General features: G+C 38.5%; 1 protein-coding gene across 3 annotated transcripts; it reads left to right on the top strand.

Moving 5' to 3' along the window:
- The first annotated feature begins 652 nt into the window (after positions 1–652).
- On the top strand, positions 653–22,391 carry BEST2 (bestrophin 2). 3 transcript variants are annotated; one of them, XM_087924599.1, is made up of 11 exons: positions 653–713; positions 8,909–9,086; positions 10,664–10,758; positions 11,577–11,810; positions 12,194–12,348; positions 13,955–14,032; positions 17,381–17,533; positions 18,166–18,246; positions 18,496–18,650; positions 18,956–19,569; positions 22,182–22,391. In XM_087924599.1, exons 2-10 carry the CDS (start codon positions 8,935–8,937, stop codon positions 19,545–19,547), a joined length of 1,695 nt encoding a protein of 564 aa, XP_087780725.1. In that variant the 5' UTR covers positions 653–713; positions 8,909–8,934; the 3' UTR covers positions 19,548–19,569; positions 22,182–22,391. The 3 variants fall into 3 exon arrangements, with proteins under 3 accessions (XP_087780725.1, XP_087780723.1, XP_087780724.1); XM_087924597.1 differs by lacking the exon at positions 22,182–22,391 and having other exon boundaries at positions 18,956–20,006; XM_087924598.1 differs by lacking the exons at positions 653–713; positions 22,182–22,391 and adding an exon at positions 5,326–5,407 and having other exon boundaries at positions 18,956–20,006.
- Positions 22,392–22,428: the final 37 nt, after the last annotated feature.

The raw sequence follows: 22,428 nt of genomic DNA, 5'->3' as shown, positions 1-22,428 counted from the left end.
GAAAAATGGACTATGACCAGGTCTGCAGAATCACAGTAAATCAAAATAAAAAAGTAGCTTTGTTGAAGGTCCAATAAATAAATCATTTGATTCAGCTCTCCTAACAGATATTTAGAGATTGCTCTGGTCCACAGCCAATCTTAGAATTTGGCACAATCCTGATGTGCTCTTGTTTACTGGGAAAGCCCGTATACGCTAGGAAAAATGCTAAGCAGTGCAGTCTAATTTCTCTTAAACCAGTTAAATCATGTATAGTCTAGATATTATCAGTGATACACTAGATAAGAAAAATAAATTGTCTGGATTACACAATTGGATGTTACTCATCTCCTTCTTTTCCAACTTGTAAATTTTATTCAACCACTATTTTTTTATGAGGTGCCTTCAATATAGATTCTATCTTGCTATGAGAAAGAATTTCTTTGCAATAAACAATGTGATAGACTATCATAATTGCAGAACGTATTGCATATTCCTACCTTAAGTGCCTAAAAAGAGTCATATCCTAGTGTGTGGCTTTGAAATTAAAGGTTGCCATCCTAGTTTGATCACTTAAGAGCATTTATCTGGAGATATGCATCCATTCAATTGCTAGGGTTGGGCTTTAGCAGGTACCTGCCCAGTTTATTTTACAACCAGCTAAGCTTCCCATACCACACTGAATACAAGGAGCTGTTGAATGTGGATGATGCATCTCTGGAAATTTCTGTAAGGTTTGTAATGGGCGTTGGGCACGGATTAGGCCATAGACTGTGAATGGCTGGCAAAGCAGGGCTTGCTTCTCCTTATTGTCTCCTTGCTGGGTAGAGAATGCTATTTTTTTCCTCTGTCTATTGGTTTATTTAGATCAGTTCAGATGAGTTGGCCTTTGACTTCTCTAACTCTCAGGCAGTAGAACCCTGAAGTCTGATGTATCTAGTGGGCATCTCTGGAGAAAATGCCCTAGAGGAAAACAGTAGCTGTAAGATGAGAGTTTGTGTCATTTCTAGAAAAAAAAATCATGTAATTGATACTTGACCAAAAAGGCTTTATTTGGGATATATATATATAGCACAAATTCCACCTCAGTGACAGAGTTTAGAAATGATTTATTTGAAAACTCAGTTCCACATTTATAACATACAATCAATTGTGATTTAAAGCTCAGGGTTGAGAGATTAATATTTTAATTGTTAGCTTGACCCTAGAATCAGACATGACTGGACAGGGGAAACTTTTACTTTTTAAAAATATGTAGTTGAGTATATGATTTTATTTTTTACATAGAGCTTAAAGTACTTCTACTGTAGTGTTTGTTACTAATTTACATTCAAATTGATCCCTGAATTTGGGGATGATGAAAAAAAACCTGTAACAAACCAAGAAAATGTAGTTGGATTATCTGTTCAGCTAATTAGCTGAGTAGCTTTTAGCTTTAAACTTATATTTAACAAAAACATGTATTTTTGAATTAACACAATTGCCTAGTTCTCACAATATACTGAACTATTAAACAAGCCATACTAGTTGGGCTTGCACAATATATTGAATGACGTACTACATCATAGCTTAGCCTAATATATTATGCAAATTCTATGAGTAATGCTTCTTGATTGACTCAAATGCTGTCTATTTTGCTATAAAAGACTGAGAAAAGTCTCATTCTGATAGGCTCTGGAGCAGGGTTGTCAAATTCAAGTCATTATAGCAGTGTCACTTGACGTATGGGGACTTTTCCCCCATTCGCTAAACTGGGTGTGGGCATGGCCAGCGTGACACATCCGGCCCACGGGTCAGGAGTTTGACAGCCCTGCTCTAGAGTCTAGACCAGCCATGCTGGCTGTAGAATTCTGGGAGTTAAAAGTCCACAAGTCTTAAAGTTGCCAAGTTTGGAGACTTCTGGTTTAGATTCTAATGATCTTTTTAAAGGGTTCGCATGCCCTCCAAGAAACAAAGTTAGGACACACTGGTTTTGTTGTGTTTGCATTCTTCTATCAGAGTCACAAACCATATGTCTATGGCAATCTGCTTCTCCAAAGGACTACCTAAGGAAGCCAGTATGCTATGGTGATTAAGGTAAGACTAGGACTTGCGAGAACCTACTCTCTGCCGTGAAAACTGACTTGCTGACTTTGACCCGTCACTGACTCTCAGCCTTGCTTATTTCATAAATATGTTGTGATGACAAAATTAAGGAAGATTCTTCTATCGGTGTTTTTCCTGGAAGAAAAGCCTGGTGGGAATCTAGTGAATAAACTCAACAACCTCATGAGCAGCAAAATGTAACTCTAATGAGCTGTTTAATAGTATCATCAGGTGGAAAGGGCAAAGCCAGCCACACAGATATAAGAAATATGATTTGCATAGAAGTTTCAATCATCAAGGAGATAACACATCAGCAGAATCATTTACAGCTCTATAACTAGAAATGTTTTGAGAAAACACACGAATGATAATTTCCATCTTCCTACTCAATATCTAAGTCTTATCCCTAAAGATGGGGAAAACTTGCAAAAGAGATGGGAGTGTTATACTTTTGTACATGTAAATGCAAGCACTTAAATGTGCTTGTGAGAAACTAATTATTTTGCCTCTCCTCTTCATTTTTCTGTCATAGTTTCCATGGCAATATAGCTGTTTGCTTGGTTCATCTTTGTTTTACAAACCAAACCCTGAAGGTGTTGACTTGTTAAACATTGAAGGAGAAAAAGGCCTAAAGGGGAGAATGATTCCATCAGGTTTCAAGCAGGAAAAAAAAGGATTATAAATTCCTTCACAAGCCTATTATTGGCTGGTTTTAGAACAGCCTGAGATTGTATATAAAGATCCAACTTCCATAAACAGATAATTCCCATACTGAATCATCAATGCAGAAAATCATTTTAAAATGCTGTAACCTCCGAGGTTAAAACACTCAATGGTAAGGATTCAAAGTCATTTTCCTTCTTCCAGTTAAACCTTTTCCAGATAATTTTCAGACTACTATAACATTTATTTCTGAGCAGAATGTGAGAAATTGCATGTAGTGGGGATGGGTTCGGGATATTTAAGAGTTGGTCTTTCATCTTATACTCATCCTGTAGCTGTCTTTAGAGTTGCAACTGATACTTCTTAAGTAGCAGTGCGGGTTCTGGAATTCCCTTTCTTGGGACTTGGCTTTCATCTTTGAAGTGTTTGTGTTACGGACGGTATTTGTGTGTGTGTCATACTGAGATTTTGACTGAAATAGATTTCTTTATAGATTGCTTGGTTTTACTGTATACTGCTTAGTATACTGTACTATCATGCTTTTTTTTTTTTGCTGTTCAGGCCTATGTTTTTACATCAGTTTAAATGCATTGGTTTAAATGCATATTTCAAGTTACATATTATAATACCCATATTGTTTCCTAAGAACGGTCTCTTTCCTCTTGTTCAAAAGCTTCCACCATTCTTCAGTTCTTCCCCGTTCGTCTTAAAACTGACTCAAAAATAACCTGCCTTTTTGTGCTTGCAACAATTCTTACAGCCTTTTAGTTCCATCGCTTACCTCTCCCCTCTCAATCCAGATTCAGATGCTCAGCAATCAAAGAGTTTACCTGTGGGTGGGTTGTAAAAAGTCAGTTCAGATTTCAAAGGCTTGCATATGTAAGTATTTAAAAACCTGTAGGGGCTGCTTCAGCTGTTCCCTTTTTTTTGGCACCTTATCTCTAACACTTGCATCCCTAGTGAAGTTTGGATTTGAAAACCATTGTCAGAGAATTTTGCAAACCAGTCTGCTCCTGCAGGTATCCTGGTTGAAGGCAACTGCAAGATAGCAAAACATATTTGGCACAGGTTAGTGTTAAAATAGTTTGTTGAAATAGTCTGTTCCTTCAAGGAGCTGGTTCTTTTTCCTTGCTTTGTAAAATTTTGAATCCTGTGAATGTTGTTACAAGCTTATGGCTTCTTTAAAAGCTATTGCATGCTGAGATCATTAATAAAATTTACTTACAGATGTTTCTAGTTGGCCTGCATGTGGTTTGGGATTGGAGGTGGTAAGGTTTAAATGCTTGCCTTCTCCTCCTTCATCAGTACAGAATCAGAGTGATAAACTTAGAAAGACTTCTCCTTGGAGGCGTTTATATTTATTCCTGTATTGAATTTTGGGCTGAAATCTGGAGGAAAATCCTGTCTCTTCTTTATGGTTAATTAGTTTGGAGTTGTTACATTTCTCTAGCTCAGTGTTTTTCAACCTTGGCAACTTGAAGAGGTTTAGAATTCAGTTCCCAGTATTCCCCAGGCATCATGCTTGCCAAGGAAGAAAAAAACTGCTTTAGCCCAGTCTGAGACCCTGAAAGTTTGAATATTATAGGCAATGCATTGAATATTGATACTATTGTATTTAAGCAATGTATTGTATTATATGCTGTGTATTATTTAATTGCTGAACAATAAGTATGAATGAAATAAGGCTATTTGTAGTCTAATCTATACATATCTAGCATGAGAACATACTTAAATTCATTCTAAAATTACATTTGCAATCCTTTAATGTTACCTTCAGAATCCGGTGCTGCATTTGCAATTATATGTTAATGACAGTACTTATTCCCTGAATTGTTTCCTGGAATTGGTAGAAACTGTGTTGAATCTTTCTCTTGAGGCCATTTTCCAAGGGAAAACTACTGTACATTATAGCAGATTCAGTAAAGATTATGCTGTATCCCTTGGTCTATCAACTGCCATGAGAATCTTGGTGATTTCATGTAGGACTTAGACAATATATATCTTAAAGAATTAAATGTTTCTATTTACTGAGTTCTCCCATTAATTGATCAGCATGTGGAAAACTTACCTGTGCCTAAGGTGATCAGTTGGATTCCACACATTAGGATCATTCTAGACTTTCTGACTCTGAGCAAGAACTTTCTGCAAGTTTTGTATAGGCTCTAACATAGTTGCACGCAGACCAAACTTGCTAACCAAGATGCTTATCACATTATTTCCATTTGCAAGATATTAAGACTCATCTCACCTAAGAGCAATGTTTTGGTTTCAAGATCAGTCTTCTCTCATTCATATTTTCCTTTCTTCCATCTCCCAGCTGCTCCTGGGGGGAAGGAAGGAAGGAAGGAAAGAAAGAAAGAAAACACTCAGGGTCTTTTGATATTTGTTTATGGGTTGAATCTCAGTCAGTGGTCAGTTGTACGACAGCCAGACTTTAGTTAAGGAAAAAAAAAAATTGGCTCAGCATTTACTCATTAATGAAGAACTCATTTAGATAGTCTGGGAAGTTGCCCTCCTTCAAAGGCTTTACCTTCCACTGTTAATCCAAGGAAGTTTGATTGTTGTCCCCCCAGGGGAAGGCATCTGATTTTTTTCAATTCTTCTTGGAATAACAAGTGGGGAGGGAAAATCTCTGAAAAGAATGTACCAGATGAGAGAAGCATTGCTGGATCTGGACAAGGTAAGGGTGTGTGTGTGAAAGATTAAATCGGACCCCCCTTCAAAGTATAGTAAGAGGTCTCTTTTAGAGTTCAAGGGTTTGCTCTATTGACTTGAAGGAGCAACTAATTAGATCAAAATAAAAAGGGAAAGGGCTACAGCTGTGCCCCAAGGTTGTAAGACAAGATCTTCTGCTGAACGCTACATATTTTGCCAAATGCAGAACTATCAATAAAAATTTCAATAATCCAGCTGAATTGCTGTAGTGTAATGGAAGATCTTTTATTAGATTTATAGTCTGCATTTTTCCTTGAGGATCATAAAGTAGCATATCCTGGAATCCTATATCTTGTTTTTCCTCCTACAACAGCCTTGGAGTTTGGTTGGGCTTGGAAGGAATGATTGGTACAATTTAGGTATCTAGCACCTTGATCTACTATCTGCTTTAAACAAAAAGCTGAGGTAATGGCAAGGTTATCCCAGTCCAACAAAGGAGTGTTGTGGGAATCCTTGCAGGTTTTGTTTTACTTCTCTTCTTGCTATTGTACATATAGCTTATAACTTGCAAAGGACTGCTTTTGATTCTTTTGAATATTTATGTACTAATTGTGGGAAAACTGAATATTTTTCCATCACAGGATCTTTATTTGGTTGTGGTTTGATTGTAATACTTGTTAAAATTACTGTATTTGAATCACCGTACTTGCTGTCACATTTATCCATTATCCAATTTTTTTTCTGCTGGAAATGGCCACTCTTCTTTCTCTTGCACACAAGAAGGATGCCAATAGGAAACGCTAGGCTGACAACACCTGTTGTTCAGTTGTGGGAGGGCCAAGCTTAGCACTGTAGAGAAGTGGAACCAGATTCAAGAAGTGATGGTCATTGGGTCAGTCACTGTTTCTCAGCCTAACGTGCCTACTTAATAGGATGGTTAGGAAGAAAAGGGGGTAAAGAGGCAATCACCTGTAGGTAAAGGAAGGTTTATTTCAAAATGAAATAAATATGACAACCTATTCCAACACAAGGACAGTGCAGAAAGCAACCCCTCATAGCATCATTTGATTCCAAATTACCATAAATAAAGCAATATCCTATTCAAATGGGCACACAGATATTTTGTTTATAACAGAATAACAGAGTTGGGAGGGAATTTGGACTTCTTTTAGTCTGACCTTCTAAAAAGCTAGTCCATGCCCCTGCTCAAACAGGAGACCCTATATCAGTCCAGACAAGTGGCTGTCCAGTCTCTTCTTAAAAACCTCCAGGGATGGAGCACCCGCAACTTCTGAAGGTATGCTGCTTCACTGGTTAATTGTTCTCACTGTTAAATTTCTCCTTAGTTCTAGGTTGTTTCTCAATTAGTTTCTATCCATTTTGCTTGAATTGCCATCTGGTGCTTTGGAAAACAGGTTGACCCCCTCTTCTCTGTGTCAGCCCCTCACCTATTGGAACTGCTATCATGTCACTCCCTAGACCAGGGGTGTCCAACCTTGGGAACTTTAAGACTTGTGGAATTCTGGGAGTTGAAGTCCACAAGTCTTAAAGTTGTCAAGGTTGGACACCCCTGCCCTAGTCCTTCTTTTCACTAGACTAGACAATTCCTGCAACTGTTTTTCACGTGTTTTTGCCTCCAGCCCCATAATCATCTTCATTGCTCCTCTCTGCACTTTTTCCAGAGTCTCAACATCTTCTTTATAGTATGATTTATGATGTGTATAGCACCAGCAATACGCATGGTGGTACAAGAAGAGGTGCTTCTGCCTTGGGAAGCATAGCATGCAGTATTTGATACAGAGAAAACCACAAAGAATACGTAAGAGAAGGCGGCATGTTAAGCAGCAATATAAGATTGTTGACAATTGCACCTAATAAGGCTTAGATATGTGCTATTTAACTAAGGCATCAAAAACTATCAAGCTTAGAATAATCATGCAAACTTTAAAAATAAAACAGACCCACATTTGATGCATAGAAAATGAGCAATACTTTGTTAGATATTCTTATTCTGTTTAACAGTAATGACTGATGTTGAAATCTTCTAAGCTATTTCAGTGAGGATTGTCATTCAGCATTAAACTGGTTGAGCAGGATTGATATGCCTGCTGTTCTTTGTAGAATCTTTAGTAGGTCAAAAGGTACCACCTGCTAACGTGGGGTGTTTATTTACATTATTGTAACTCATACTAAATGTGAAGCGATGTTAGAAGTGAGTAATTTAACTTGGCAAAGGAAGCGCTGCTTTCTTTCTCTCACAATTCTACCTTCAATTTTATTTAAAACTTTTTCCTTCCCTGATGATGTGCGTGTGAATATATGTATTAGTGGTGGTGGTATCTGCCCCAAGTGTAATTGTTAAATGATGCCCACTTGAACAGGTAACCTTATTAACACCAACTTTACACACAGCAAAATTTGATCAACATATAAATTTATATAAAAAAACATTTTTAAATATGTTTTTTAAAAGTCTTTAAGATGAACATAAAGCCTTTTCTGCTTTTGTCTGTCTGTTATAGCAAATATACCAGTTTAATGCTGGAATGACAATCCTCATTTTCTAGGATGTGCCTCACACAAGGGATTAATCCAAACAGCAGTTTACTGAATTAACCCTGAACCATAAAATACCCAAGCACATTTTAGCCTAAGGTGTTCTGTGTACCCTGTATTATACAATCTTCTGCAAATGCTGGTACAACTTTACATGATCATTTCAGTGTCCAGATAATGTTATCTTCCACTTGCAATCTTGTCTTTTCCTGCCACTTTTAATGTTGAGTCTTATTTTAAAAGGGGAGAAAATTAGAACTGTCTCCTGTCTTTTTATTTGCTAGGTATTTCCCTAGGAATAGGGCAAGGGCGGAACTGATTTCTCTGTGCCATTATAGAGAACATAAACGAAGAAAGATGTAAATCAGGGCTATTCTTTTTAGCTGATAGCTGAATTACCATGGAAAAAAAGCTTGAGGGTCTGACTCTCCTACCCAGTTAAAATCAGCAGTTTTATAAAAGGGATGGTTTTTTTTTTAAATCTCCCTATTGTAAAAAGTATTTTTCTTTCCATGACAGTTAGCAGTTTGGATGTTGTAACAACTCCTCCTCAGTGATGCTACTCCCTGTTCCACAACTATCACTTTTTTTTCCAAAGGAAAAACACTTTTGACAGAAGCTGAGGCAAGAAAAGCTCTTTTACAAACACACCCACTTGAAAATCAAGGGAGTGATCTCACCAGAGTATCCTCAGAGTTTTTCAGTAGGACTTGAAAGGAATTCCCGCAGGGTTTTCTCCTTGCTATGGGAAAGTGCGAGGCAAAATCTGGAGGGCATCAGGGTGGGGAAGGCAACTTAAATTCCCCAAGGTAAGGCTGAGAGGCTCTGTCCAAAAGGAATGAAACTGGTCTCTGAAAGAACCTAACATTTTCTTCTTCACTGAAAGCCCGGTTGTGAGAAACAGAGAAGGTAATCTACATGAGAAGTTTGCATGTACTAAGGTCTAATTCTGCGTCTCCTTCAATTGCAGGTGCACTGAGCCTCTGTCTGCCTAGCATGACTGTTACATATACAGCTCGGGTGGCCAATGCCCGCTTTGGAGGCTTCTACAAGCTGCTGAGCCTGTGGCGTGGGAGCATCTATAAGCTGCTGTACAAGGAGTTCCTGGTCTTCTCAGTTTCCTATTTGGGACTAAGCCTTACTTATCGGTAAATCAGGATATCAGTAGGCATCCTTTCCCTCCTCTTGTCTCAGAACAGCCCAAGAACTTTGGGCTGTCATTAATATTCCACCCACATGCTCAGGTTTTATGAAATTCCTTTTTCATTTGGAAGAATTACTACAGGTGGTCCTCAGCTTATGACTACAATTGAGCCCGAAATTTATGCGGTTAAGCGAGACATTTGTTAAGTGAGTTTTGCCCCATTTTACGACTTTTCTTGCCATAGTTATTAAGGGATTCATTCAGTGGTGGGATTCAAAATGTTTTCTTTCTTTCTTTCTTTATTTGATTTGTCGATCGCTTACAAGGTAATAGATATGTGTATAAACCTGAGTAAGAATACAGGAAGTAGGTATGAATAAATGGGGACAATAGGACAGGGACGGTAGGCACGATGGTGGTGGGCCTAGCTTGGTGGGTGTGCTTGGTGCACACGCACACACTTTGCATGCATGCGTGTGCCAGATGCGCACTTTGTGCAGTTATAGAGGCATTTGCGCAGGTGCAGAGGTGTTCCAACTCACCACCTGCAAGCCTGCATTCTCCCGGTTGCTTCAGCAGCTGCCACGCGGCACTTTTCTGTGCTGCGCAAAGCAGATGCGCTTCAAAAACAGGATAAAGGTAAGTATGGGAGCCTGGGCAGGCGGGTGGGACCAACAGCAGTGTAGTGGAGAGAACCAGTTTGGTCTCCGTTGCTCATCGCCGCTACCGGCTCGGCAGAATCGGGCCAAACTGGTAGAATACCACCACTGGAATCATTGCAGCTGTTAAGTTAATAACCTGGTTGTTAAGTGAGCCTGGCTTCCCTCTATTGACTTTCCTTGTCAGAAGGTCACAAAAGGGGATCACAGGGCCCTGGGACACTGCAACCATCAGTTGAACCAGGTTATCAAATCATCCAAATTTTGATCACATGACCAAGGGGAGGCTGCAATGGTTGTGTGAAAAATGGTCCTAAGTCACCTTTTTCAGTGCCATTGTAACTTCAAACAGTCACTAAATGAAGCGTTGTAAGTTGAGGACTACCTGTATATCATATCATATATATACTAAATTTACAAGGACATTGTTGCTTCTGGAAAGCGTATTTTGGCATGAGGACATATATTGTTAAAATAATTCTTGTATAATTTTGCTATGTAACCTTGGCTCAGTTACGGGCCCAGTTGTAAAATAAAAGAAGTGATGAGGCTACATGTAAATAAGGTGTTGCCCCTTTTCAACAACAGTGTAATTAACCTGGTTCATGTAATTACGTGTGTTGGTTATAGCCTATTTAAGCAGAAGAGATTTCAATTTCTCCTATTTGGGGCACTGGGTGAATATGTCTGTATTTCTCTTCCTGATTGAGCTGTATTGAGGTTGAAATGTGAATAAGCCAAATGCAGATAATTAATGTGTGAAAGCAGTCTCTCTTGACGTCTTACAGTGGATGCATGGTTCCTTCAATTATCCCAATTTTCAATCCAGCCACTGCCAAATAATTCTCAATCCACCCATGGAAGCCAGCCACTGCCAAATAATAATTTTGTTTAATCTTGCTTTTCTTCTTTCTGTTTCTAGGTATTTCTTAAAAGAAGATCAGAAACGGGTCTTCGAAAAGGTGGTCATTTATTGCAACAAGTATGCCAATCTCATCCCTATCTCCTTTGTTTTGGGTGAGATGCTTGATTCCCCAACCTCCCTCTTCTTGCTATTTCCATTCCAAACCTTTCCCTACTTCTCATCTGCCCTCAAGGATAATGGGCAAAATGCAGTGATTTAAAAAACAACAACATATGAATCTCTACAACTCTCTTGTTTTCAGCTCAGATATGAACCTCCCTCCTTCATTTCCCCATTCTGTGAAGGGAATGGCACAAATAAAGGATGCTGGTTACAAAACAAATTACAAATTGTCAATTGTTTCCAAAAAAGCAAAAAGTGAAACCTCGAAGCCAAGATCTTGAAATTTCCTTAATTCCAAAATCTTGGCCTTTGCTCAATATTCAGAGAAAAACACAGGACGTCAGACATTAGCAATGACTTTTATTGAAGAATATGGGTTCTTGTGGAATTATAATATAACTGGCTTCCTAATGAGCAACAGGGGTAAAAAAAATTAGAAATAAAAACTTTGAAAGGGATGGGGTCTAGAAGTAAAAGCTGAGAATGGTAAGTGGGCATGAAATGCTGAACCGACTATTGAAAAGAGAAATAAGCAATATGGAATACAAATAAAATGCAGTGATTAAAAAACTGAATAAAAACACTTCATACATTTTGTTTATAGACATTTGTTATAATCCACCGTTTACATGTTTACTCATGGCTGAGTTTTGGCTTTCAGGACCTGTTTTGGCTTTTATAACAAAATAATCCTACCTCCAATGACGTTTGGATTGTGGAAGTCACATTCTAATGTAGTTTGGGAAGAAAGGCAGAATATAGTTTTAATAAATGAATAAATAACTTTCTCTCTCTTGGATTCACTCAGGCTTCTATGTAACGCTGGTAGTAAACCGCTGGTGGAGCCAGTACACCAGCATGCCAATGCCAGATCGCTTGATGTGTGCCATCTCTGGAAATGTCCATGGTGTAGATGAGAAGGGACGGCTTTATCGACGGACACTCATGCGCTATTGCAGTCTGTCAGCAGTCTTGATCTTGCGCTCAGTCAGCATTGCTGTATTCAAGCGCTTTCCCACCATGGACCATGTGGTGGAAGCAGGTAAATGTAGCACTAGAGGGCCATCATTTTGTTGACTTTTGAAGTGATTACATGGGAACATTCTAAAAAAAGAATGTAGAAAGTCAAAGTAAGCACTATTTAGGACATCCTTTAATTTGGAAGGTCCTGCCTGAAAATGCCATTGTGATGCACTGTTTTCAGCTTTACCCAGTCTGGTACAGTCCAGATATATTGGGCTACATGGCCAGTAACCATAATCGGTAGAGCCAATGGAGACAATAATATTATAGACCAATACATCCTGAATACCTTAGGCTATGAAAGTCTGTATAAAAATGTGCTATTGTGTCTCCTAATGAATTCCACCAATTGCATGAGTGGCATTGTATTCTAAACACCTGCTTCTTTGCATCTGCTTCAAGGATTCATGACTCGTGAAGAACGCAAGAAATTTGAAAATCTCAACTCTTCCTACAATCGATACTGGGTCCCTTGCATTTGGTTTACCAACTTAGCTGCACAGGCACGTAAAGAAGGCCGCATACGTGACAACTGTGCTCTCAAGTTGCTCATGGAGGTGAGGTTGGAAATCCTAGCATTTGAATTATAAACTTAAACTAGTTTAATAGTTATTTCCACTTCCCAGAAACTTCTAGTTTCTGATGTTTCAACATTTCTGAGCACTTTCTCAGCCATCCATAATGCTTAAAAATCTATAACAGTAGAGACCTGGCATTTTAGAAGAATTGCATCAGTTCCTTTCAAGATGGCCAGCAGCAAAGAATTGTTGGAATTGTAGTCCCAAAACATCTAGAGAGCACCAGGCTGTCTGATTCTGTTCTATAGATTTAGTGTTGCAAAACTGGGTCAGGAGAGCTTTTCTTTGAGATGCATGAATACCTATCATTGAGCCATGATCACCACCTCTCATCCTAGCCATCATCTGTTTTGTCTCAAAGGGGGAGAGTGATATCCAAAGTAAAATATAAAGGTTTGTGTGGAACAAATATTGGATTTTGTATCCAGGTTCCAATTAGTTTTTAAATGAACCAAAAGCTAGGAAGACTATTTATTGTAAATTCCAAGGCTATATGATCTTAGTACTTGGGAAAACTATAGATTATAAAAAGGTAACTATGTAACAATCTTGAAAACAATGCACTAATTAGCAGAAATTATGAATTTGTTAAAATTACTCCTGTAATATTTAATCTTTATTACATCTTCCTTATTGGATTGTGATAGTGCTATGGGTATAATTTGCTTATATCCATATAAATATCCAAATAAGTATTTGAATAAGGACTCAAAGCTAGGTTCTCTCTTGACCCCTCCTTCCAGCCTTGCTGGCAATTTCCCAACATCTACGATGTAACTACCATGAGACTACTGAACAGTACCTTAACACTACTTTCCAGAGCTGGGTGATGCAACTATTGAAGCACCAAATATCCAAGTTGGAAGATACTATATATGGCCAATTTTATGAGAAGTCCAGGAAAATCAGCAGAAACACATTTCTCTGCCTCAATCCAGAACAAGTCACTTTCACTGACTGATTTGAGTAAAACTATTCATATACTTGAAGGCATTGTGGAAAGCCATATGTAATTGTAGAAAGATCTCATGCCTCACACAAGCAATGACGATTGCATTCTCTGTTGAGGTAATTCCCCATTAGGAGAATGAGTGCATACAGGGAGACGTATAGAGAGTAGTGTTGGAATAATACACACAGAGCACACAGATACACTGTACAGTAAATGTAGGTTTTTACTTCCAGAAAGGTTTAAGCAAAGTCCAAAATAAGCAATCCAAAGTCATTCACAAGTAAATCAGTCAGTTTTCAATCCAGGGATAACCCAAATATCAAAGTCCAGTGTCAAAAAACAGTTCAGTAACAGACTTACATTAAATCCAGTAATATCAGTCAATTAGAAAAAAATGGAGGAACGGCAATACTTTCCAACAGAAGGAAACAGAGAGGGAGACACACTCTCTTCTGAGATTAAGACTAAAACAACACAGGTTTCTGGCTCCATCTTATGGCCTTTTGAGAAAGCACACCCAACTACGGTTTTGCATTTTCTTAAAGATACAGTTTTAAAATGTTTATCCTGGTTTATATATTTCTAACCCAAATAGCTATTACGTGACTCATATTCCTAACATTCTCCCTCCAGGAACTGAATCACTTTCGTGGCAACTGCAGCATGCTTTACCACTATGACTGGATCAGTGTACCATTAGTATACACTCAGGTAAGCTGCCAGACTCTGAATACACAAATGTTATTTCACTGGTGAATGTTTAAGCATATCCTATTGTTGACTTTTCTGGTTTGTGTGTTCTTTTTCTCTTGTTTAAGGCAGATTAAAGGATTATGATCAGACTTAACAGAAAATTGGTGATGGGAAGGTTTATCATCTTACATCTAGCAATTCTGTTTTGTGGCTGTCTAAACTATCACACATCTGTACCTTATGCAACCAGTTATTTATCCAGGTTTCAGAGAGCAGTTAGAAAGAACTTTCTTATAGAGTAAATGGAAGGGATTGTATTTTTATGAAAAATCAGTGGATGGCAGAAAAATAATTAAGCTTATCTTCTACTCCCTCTTTCCTAATGCTCTCATGATATATTTGGACCAGAATGTTGAGAATTCCCATTATATATGGTCATCGGTTGGAAATTCTGGGAATTGTAGTCTATATCTGGGAAAACAGCATCAGGCTATCTTCAGCAAAGTATACTATCAAAGCGTACCATCAGATTAATGAACAATAGAATTGTTCGGGAGAATTGTTCCACACAAATAGATTTTGTACATAGCATTGAGGTTTAATTATACCCAACGGCTATACCCAAAAGTGTTTGTAAATGATTCTGTATCATTCTGAAGGGAAGTATTAAGTGGCATCCCCAAAACTCTGTCATCAGCAAAAACGTGATTTGAAGAATAGGATAGAAAGGATGCTTGTAAATTTTGCAAATGACAACAAGCTAAAATGATTGGCTAATATCTTACAGTACAAAATGACAAAAATGACATCAACAGACAGAGTGATGCACAACTGTAATAACTAGGGTAGGGAAAACTATATTTTGGATATAGGACTGGAGAAAGTCAAATTGACAGAAGAATTTAGCTATAAGATACCCCAATGTGTCAACATGAGCAGGTAATTTTTATATAGCAGCTAAAAAACCACTGTGCTATGCCCAAATCATAGTTCCCTTGTACCTGTGATGCTTAGATTGCATTTGGAGTTCTGTATTAAGAGCTGATACTGTGTACGTTAAAAGGGATATGGATAAACTGAAGCATATTCAGAAGGAAGTTACCTGGATGATAAAATGTCTAGGAAGCAAGTCCCATGAACAATAGTTATTGGAGCCAGGAATAGTCAGCTTGTAAAAGAGAAGCTCAAGGGGAGCTAATTGGGATAATTGGGGGAATTCTGGTTGGAACAGAGGAATGAATGAATGGGGAGAATGCCTGGGGGCGAATTTCCTGGAGTCTTGTTTGTAACAGAGGGATGAACAGGGATGAACCTATGTCAGGTTCCAAGTAATAGATCTATTGCAAGCAAAAATTCTGAGGCAGGTATAGCTTTATTAGAAATAGTATATTGGCACATATCTGGTAAAAACTGACTCTGAAGGGTCCCTCGGTTTTCACCTAATTAAAAGTGAAAGTCCCCCCCCCATCCCAAACAGTCACATGGCCCAATCAAGGCAGCATCTGCTGCTCTGGGAACATACTGCTCCTTCCTCCCACCAGGTGTGAGAATGTCCTTGGTTCCCAAGAGGAAGTCTTTTATTTTGCCTATGCAGCGCCAGCTATCTCTAATCCCCCCACCATCCCCCAGCTCTAGTGTGGCAGCACTGAAGCTCCAAGATGGCTTTGGACAAGATGGCATCAGGTTGACAACCTGCAAGGACCCTTCTAACTCATACATCCTAAGATGATAGTATTATTATTGTTTAATATATTACTGTATGTTTTCCCCCAAAATCTAGGATCTTGTAACATATTATGTAATATATGTGTAAATCCAAGCAATGCGCAATTGACTAATGGAAATGTTGTCAACACACACATTCTCCAAGAATTTTTGGTATGCTGATGACCATTGGGATCATCAAAGTCGGTTTCAATTTTAATGTTCAGATCTTGATTCTTTGGGATCTTTTCCAATTCTTTTTCTTCCATTCTACTACCCCCTGATATTGCCATATCAGTTATCCACACATTCTTTTCTTCTTTTCAACCATAGTTATATCTGGTGTATTATGAACTGAGACCCTGAATTTGGAAATCCCACAGTATTTTAACCTGCCCGTTTTTACTACTATTTCAACTCTATGTTCCCACCCATTTTTCATTATTGGTACATGGTAATTTTTATAGAAGCTCCAGGAATCATTTTCATGAATATGTTATATTGTATTTATAATCAGTTTGTGTGATCTTGTATGAGCTGAATATATGATCCACTGTTTCTTCTTCTTTGTACAATCTGCACTTCAAATCATTTTGACAATTTTTCAGTTCTGGCCTTGATTTTATTAGTTCTTGGGTAGCCAAAACCATTACCATTATTTCAAGCATAATTAGTATGCTGCTGTTATTTTAAATATCGAACGCTTTAAATTCAGTCAATTTTGAATTGTGGATTATTGACACATTGATTACATATGTAACGTAGTATATTTTTATTTTATTTTATTTGATGTTTATTTATTTTATTTAACAGCCTTAGTAAGCTTTTGCCTTGAAAGATAGTCTAAAACCAGCAAGCCACTAAAGCCACAGCTAAAGCAGAGTTGGGACATTTATTTTAGAACGTTTTAAAACTCTCATACTTTAAGATCTGAAACAAGCAGCATGCCATGAATTCTATGGATAACATATATACTCTCTATCTGAGTACTTGGGTGCACAATAACTCTACCAGAGCAGAAGTTCCCTTAGGACTGACAATTATCTCTCTGGTATGTTTATTGGGACACTTAATTTTGATCTCCTTACTGATTAATTACATCCAGCAACATCTTATCTACAGAGTTACAATGCCGTCCTTTACAACCTAGCAATCCAGGATATTTAGCTTACTCTAGAATAGCTGTACTAACTGTTTATTTGCAATCCTTACCTTAAGAAACATACTCAGGATGATATAAAAGTAATTAATGGTATTTAAATTAGTTATCAGTGCCTTTCTGCATACATTATTGGTGAATAACAAGTGGGAAAAACTTTACTGTTCTATTTTTCAGTGTTACGTGAGATATATTCCTAATTTCCACTGGTTACTAAATAGGGAATAGTAAATTATCTTAGAGTTTTAAAATTATCATGGAATTAAGTGCATAATCTGAAAATTAGAATCATCATAATTTCTCATATTAGCATTGACTTAAAAAGAGACTGAAATATGTTCTATTTCTTAGCAGTCCTAATTCTCTGAATGAAAGATGATTAAGCAAGGATTAAACTGTACTCCAAGTTGCATCCTAAGTAATTATTGTAATTAAAAAAACCCTTTCATCTGAACAAAGAAGCTCTCCACATTTTCATTTTCATTTTCTCTTTGCTCTGATAGGTGGTTACCATTGCTGTATATAGCTTCTTCTTTTCTTGTCTAATTGGAAGGCAGTTCCTCGATCCAGCCCAAAAATATGAAGGACATGACCTAGACCTGTGGATTCCTGTTTTCACCCTGCTTCAGTTTTTCTTCTACTTTGGATGGCTCAAGGTAGGACAGAATGGAGCTGGTTAAATTGTAGTGGTTGCTGGAACATTTCCTACATTGCTTTCCTCAAGCAGATCTTGCTCTGATGGGTCGAAGGAGAAATTCTTGTCTATGGAAATTCTCAATCATCCAGATCATGGTTGTCCCAAAGATGCTTTTCTCCAAAGGCACTTGGACTTTCTTGGTTATTTTTCTTGGAAAACATTTTGCTTCTCATCCAAGAAGCTTCTTCAATTCTTGGATGTTTCTTGGATGAGAATCGAAAGGAAAAAAAACAAAAACAAAGTTCAGTTGCCTTTTGTAAAAAGCTCCTCTGGAACAACAGTTCTCATTATTTCCAACTACTGTGGCTCCCAGCCAGTCGTTTCACTATTGACCACTGTATTCAGAGTCCATATGGTTAATGGTAATCTTAGGAGGGAATGACTGGAATCCCTTACCTTGGAAAGCTGCTGGAAAGAATTGCTCAGGGCTAGGCCGGGGAATCTGATTTGGGGCAGAGTAAAAACAGCTAAGAGATTTAGCTTTCTTCCTCCATCTATTTGTATAATTGGCAGAAGATTGGGAGGCTCTGTACAAGGTTAGAAACAGAGACAGTCAGACGATTAATCCTTCCTCGTTGTGGATCTTTGCAGGTGGCTGAGCAGCTCATCAACCCTTTTGGAGAGGATGATGATGACTTTGAAACCAATTTATTGATCGACAGGAACTTCCAGGTAACCCCCAACTGCTCCTCTTCTACTAAGGACTGGCAAAGCAATTGAGTGAAGCAAAGCAAATTCAGGGAAGATGAATTTTTCCATGATCCAAGAATTGTAAACCTCTCCCCTGCCCTACAACTGAGATTCTCATCCCTCCCTACCCCACTACATACATATCCAACATACACATTGACCAACAGACAGGCAAACACCAGTACTGTCTGACTGCAAAAGGGATTCTTCACATTCGGTTTTCTTCTGAAGGTTTCCATGATGGCTGTGGATGAAATGTATGGGGATCTGCCTCTCCTGGAGAAGGACAGATATTGGGATGCCTCAAACCCACGAGCCCCCTATACGGCAGCTACAGTTTTTCTGTTGCAACAGCCATCATTCCAAGGCTCCACTTTTGATGTGACGTAAGGATTTTTTTTTCTTTGTGCAGCGCAAAAATTAGTAATAATAATAAATGTTTAACTGGTAAAGGAACAAGGGGGATCACAAGAGAATTAACCTTTGGGGTTTTCCTTATTTGGGATAAATCCATAATCTTTTCCCAGTGTGCATGAAGCTCCCCATTGGTGAGACTGTAATTGTACAAGCATTGTGATTCTGCATTTCCCACTTTGAGGGAAAGCCCTGTGACTTTCTAGTAAAGGAAGTATCTATGGATAGCGCAGAATGGTGGCGCAAATTCCTTCAACCGCTTGTCCTCACTTTCCAGACTGGCCAAAGAGGATATGCAGTTCCAGCCTCTGGAGGAGATTGCTGAGGGCCTTGAACAGAGCCGCCATGTGCCTGCCCACCTCTTGAACCGGCTGCTGTCTACCGCTCCTACCGCAGGAGGTTTTGGACGCCGTCTCTCTCTGCTGAAGCGCAAGAACAGCTGTGTTTCAGAACCATCAACCACCTACAGCTGCCTTTGTCAGGATACGCAGGCCGTTGGCTGCACGTGTACCCCACCTGCCAGCCAGCAGATGCGCAGTAACAGCATTCCTTTCATCCCTGAAGGAGACTCTGGCCACGATACCAGCAGCCCAGGAAAGGAAGCATACAGCGTTCTTCCTGACTCTCACATTGTTGAGCTGGGTGAACTTCCTCAGAACGTTTTGGGCCAGGAGAATGATACAGCTGCCCCCTATGATCCAGAGCCCCTTGTGGATACATCAGTTAATACAAATGTTTTGTCCTGGCCACTCCTAGAACATGACTCTTCAGATACTTCCTTCCTTCACAACCCAAAGGAAGTGCCCAGCAAGGGGAGCAGCTATCCTCCATGGCTGCAGAGCCCCATTGAGGAAGAAAGTACAGCATGAGCCAGTTATTGCGTATCCACAGGTGAGATGGAGTTATTGCCAGGGACATCTTGTTATGGTGATGCTATCGGAAGACCCTGAAAGGAGGGACCAGTAGAACTGAACACACTTTTGTAAAAACCACACCTTTGTAGCAGGGACTTGGGGAAATTTTAAGAGATTGTTATTCAGACAGTTTCATTAGCAAATACTCTGTTCCTACCAAAGAACATGCTAGTTTTCAACCTTGCTTTTAACTTAATAGACTACATACGAACATAGAGTAGAGATGAGTATCATGCTGCTTTGCAGTGTTGGTGAAATGTTTCTTATCCTTTTTTCTCATCCAGATGAACTGAGAAGGAAAAAGCCATGAGGTGTAAATGAATTCTATGGCACCTTTTTCTTTCACAACCCTGTATAGAGTCAACTGATTTAAAGATTATGCTTTTATGTTTTATTAAATGTTTGTTTGTAAAACATTGAGACTTTTGAATACTTTAAATCCTACCTTCATTCTTTGTACCTTTAACAAAGTAGTAACTTTTATTCTGCCAAAAGTTTGCTGTTTTTAAATGTTATACTGGCCTCTGGAAAGCACAGGAAGAATGGCAGGGATGTAGTGTTTATATTGTTCATGCCAGAGGCACTTTCATTACTTTAGCATCAGGTAATAACCTGCATAATTAGCAGGGTCTCTACCAGCCTTTAGAAGATTTACGTAAAATTTACTGAAGGAGGCAGGGAAAAATAGACTTTAAAGGGTCTCATCATAAATCTCTAATACAGTGGCCCAAGGACCAGGGCCCGGTTCCATGGAGAAAGGTTTTTCCGTGTACTGGGGGGGCTGTGGTTTTGTATGCTGCCTGCATCCCATGGCTGGGGCATCATTTGTTTGTGCAGCCCAGTTGCTGGCATGCCATGGAGCAGTGCCAGTCCATGGTTGGTTGTTGAGGATCCCTGCTCTAGTAGTCCTGGGACAATACAATTGTCAATACTTATTCAAAAGTATAAGTATACTCATCAGGCACTGATGCTTTTCCTATTTTCACAAATTTAGCATTGGTTTTTTAAGAGATAAATGTTTAGGCATGATCAAACTCTATATTTAATTAAACTCTGGAATAGCAAGTACAATAAAAATTTATTTTAAGAACCCTTGAATTTTAAAACTCATACTGGAGTACGTCATTTATATTCTGTTAGATTTTGCAGCAGAAATTCAAATCCAGAAAGCACACACAGATGACTGATTCTGCAGGATTCATTAACTTCTTTGTATATATAATAACATATTAAGTAAAGTTTACAATACCTGTAGTTTCTTCCAATGTTACAAGCAAAAACACAAGCAGCAGTTCAGGAGCTCATAAATCAGTTTCTGCTTCACTTTAGAGCAGAAAATACAGAGCTAAACCACGCCCAGACTCTCTAAGTTTCAGCCCCCAATTGAGCTCCCATTGGCTGACCTTGTTAACTGTGTCTCTGGCAGTTCATAAATATTCTGACGTATTCACGTCAGCTATAGCAGCTGTCCCCAACCTTTTCAACTCTGTGGACCAGCAGTGACTGTGGGGAGAGGGGATTGTTTCGTGTGTGCATACATCGCTTGTGCAGCCTCATTCCCAAAAGGCCGCAGACCTGTGCCAGTCTGTGGACCAGCGGTTGGGGGCTCCTGAGCTATATAGCATATGAACACTGAACCTGAACACTTTTAATAATGAGGCACAGTGGTAATTAAGTATGCAACTAAGAATAGCTTAATTTAGCACAAAGCTAAAAATGGACTTGACTTCTATTGATGCAAACAAGAGCAAGAACACACTGATTTGATTTGCCTATTGTAGTCAAAGAAGTAAAGGGACATCATTCAGTAACCTTGCTAAAACCAATACTAGACTGTTAGTTCCATGATAGAAAGAAATAAAAGTACTATTAATTTTATGCCATGTACTGTACATCTAAACAAATATTAACTACTAAGGAGAACATTTCAAATTTGATATATATCTATCGCTGGAAACATTTGAATGGCACTGTTGAGTTGTGAAAATGCCAATTTGGTGCTCTTCGTTTGGCCAGAACAGATGTTCTACGTTTGGGGCAGGGTGTGTTTCAAATTCAAAATGTTTGTTATGTCACAAACTATAGACTATAATCTTTATAACCAAACTTGATATAAAAGATGAAGATTGTTAATACTAGTTGCACTTTTCATTTCAAAGCTAGACAATTTTGTAAAATATTGTGATTAGTATGGTACATAACCTAGAAAGCTTGAAAAACAGACTATATAAATATTATTAAGCTTATTAAAGTGATCTTACTTGTCAGATTAAGCTAAGGGATGCAACATACCAAATTTCTTCTTTGAAAGAAACAAAACTGAGTCCAATTATAGGACGATAAAGACTTTAGAGACTTCTAGGTTAACATACTGTGCTTGTTGTAATCTTCCATGTATCCTCTGAGCTGTCTAGAGTTGACTGAGTGCTGCAGTGTTCTAGAGTAGATAGAATTCTTCAGGACCCTGTTTCCCTTAAAACAGACAGGCGTCTTTATTCAAATCCTGTCTGAAAGGCAGGAAGAAGTCTCATTTTCTTTATTATGTCACTAATTTACTATACTGAAACAGATTTTTTTACATAATTTCAGAAACACCTCAAAATATTCAGTACTCTATCACAGGGGTCCCTGACCATGTGTGCCTGCTTGACCACGACTCACTCGGAACCATCCACCACCACCCCGGGCCGCAAAGCTGGAAAAGTTGGATAACTCTGCTCTATCCAATATTTAAGTCAAATATTCTGCAGTAGGCAGTACTACTATTATGATTTTATGGTCGTTCTTCTTATCGAGAGAGTTAGCATTCTCTTGACGAAGAGTTAATGTCAACAGA

The sequence above is a fragment of the Pseudonaja textilis genome, chromosome 2 (genome assembly GCF_049901715.1).
Source record: "Pseudonaja textilis isolate UNSWEBS1 chromosome 2, rPseTex1.2, whole genome shotgun sequence".
Taxonomy (NCBI): domain Eukaryota; kingdom Metazoa; phylum Chordata; class Lepidosauria; order Squamata; family Elapidae; genus Pseudonaja; species Pseudonaja textilis.
The sequence above is the reverse complement of the archived record's forward strand: the minus strand, read 5'-3'. Positions and strand labels throughout refer to the sequence as shown.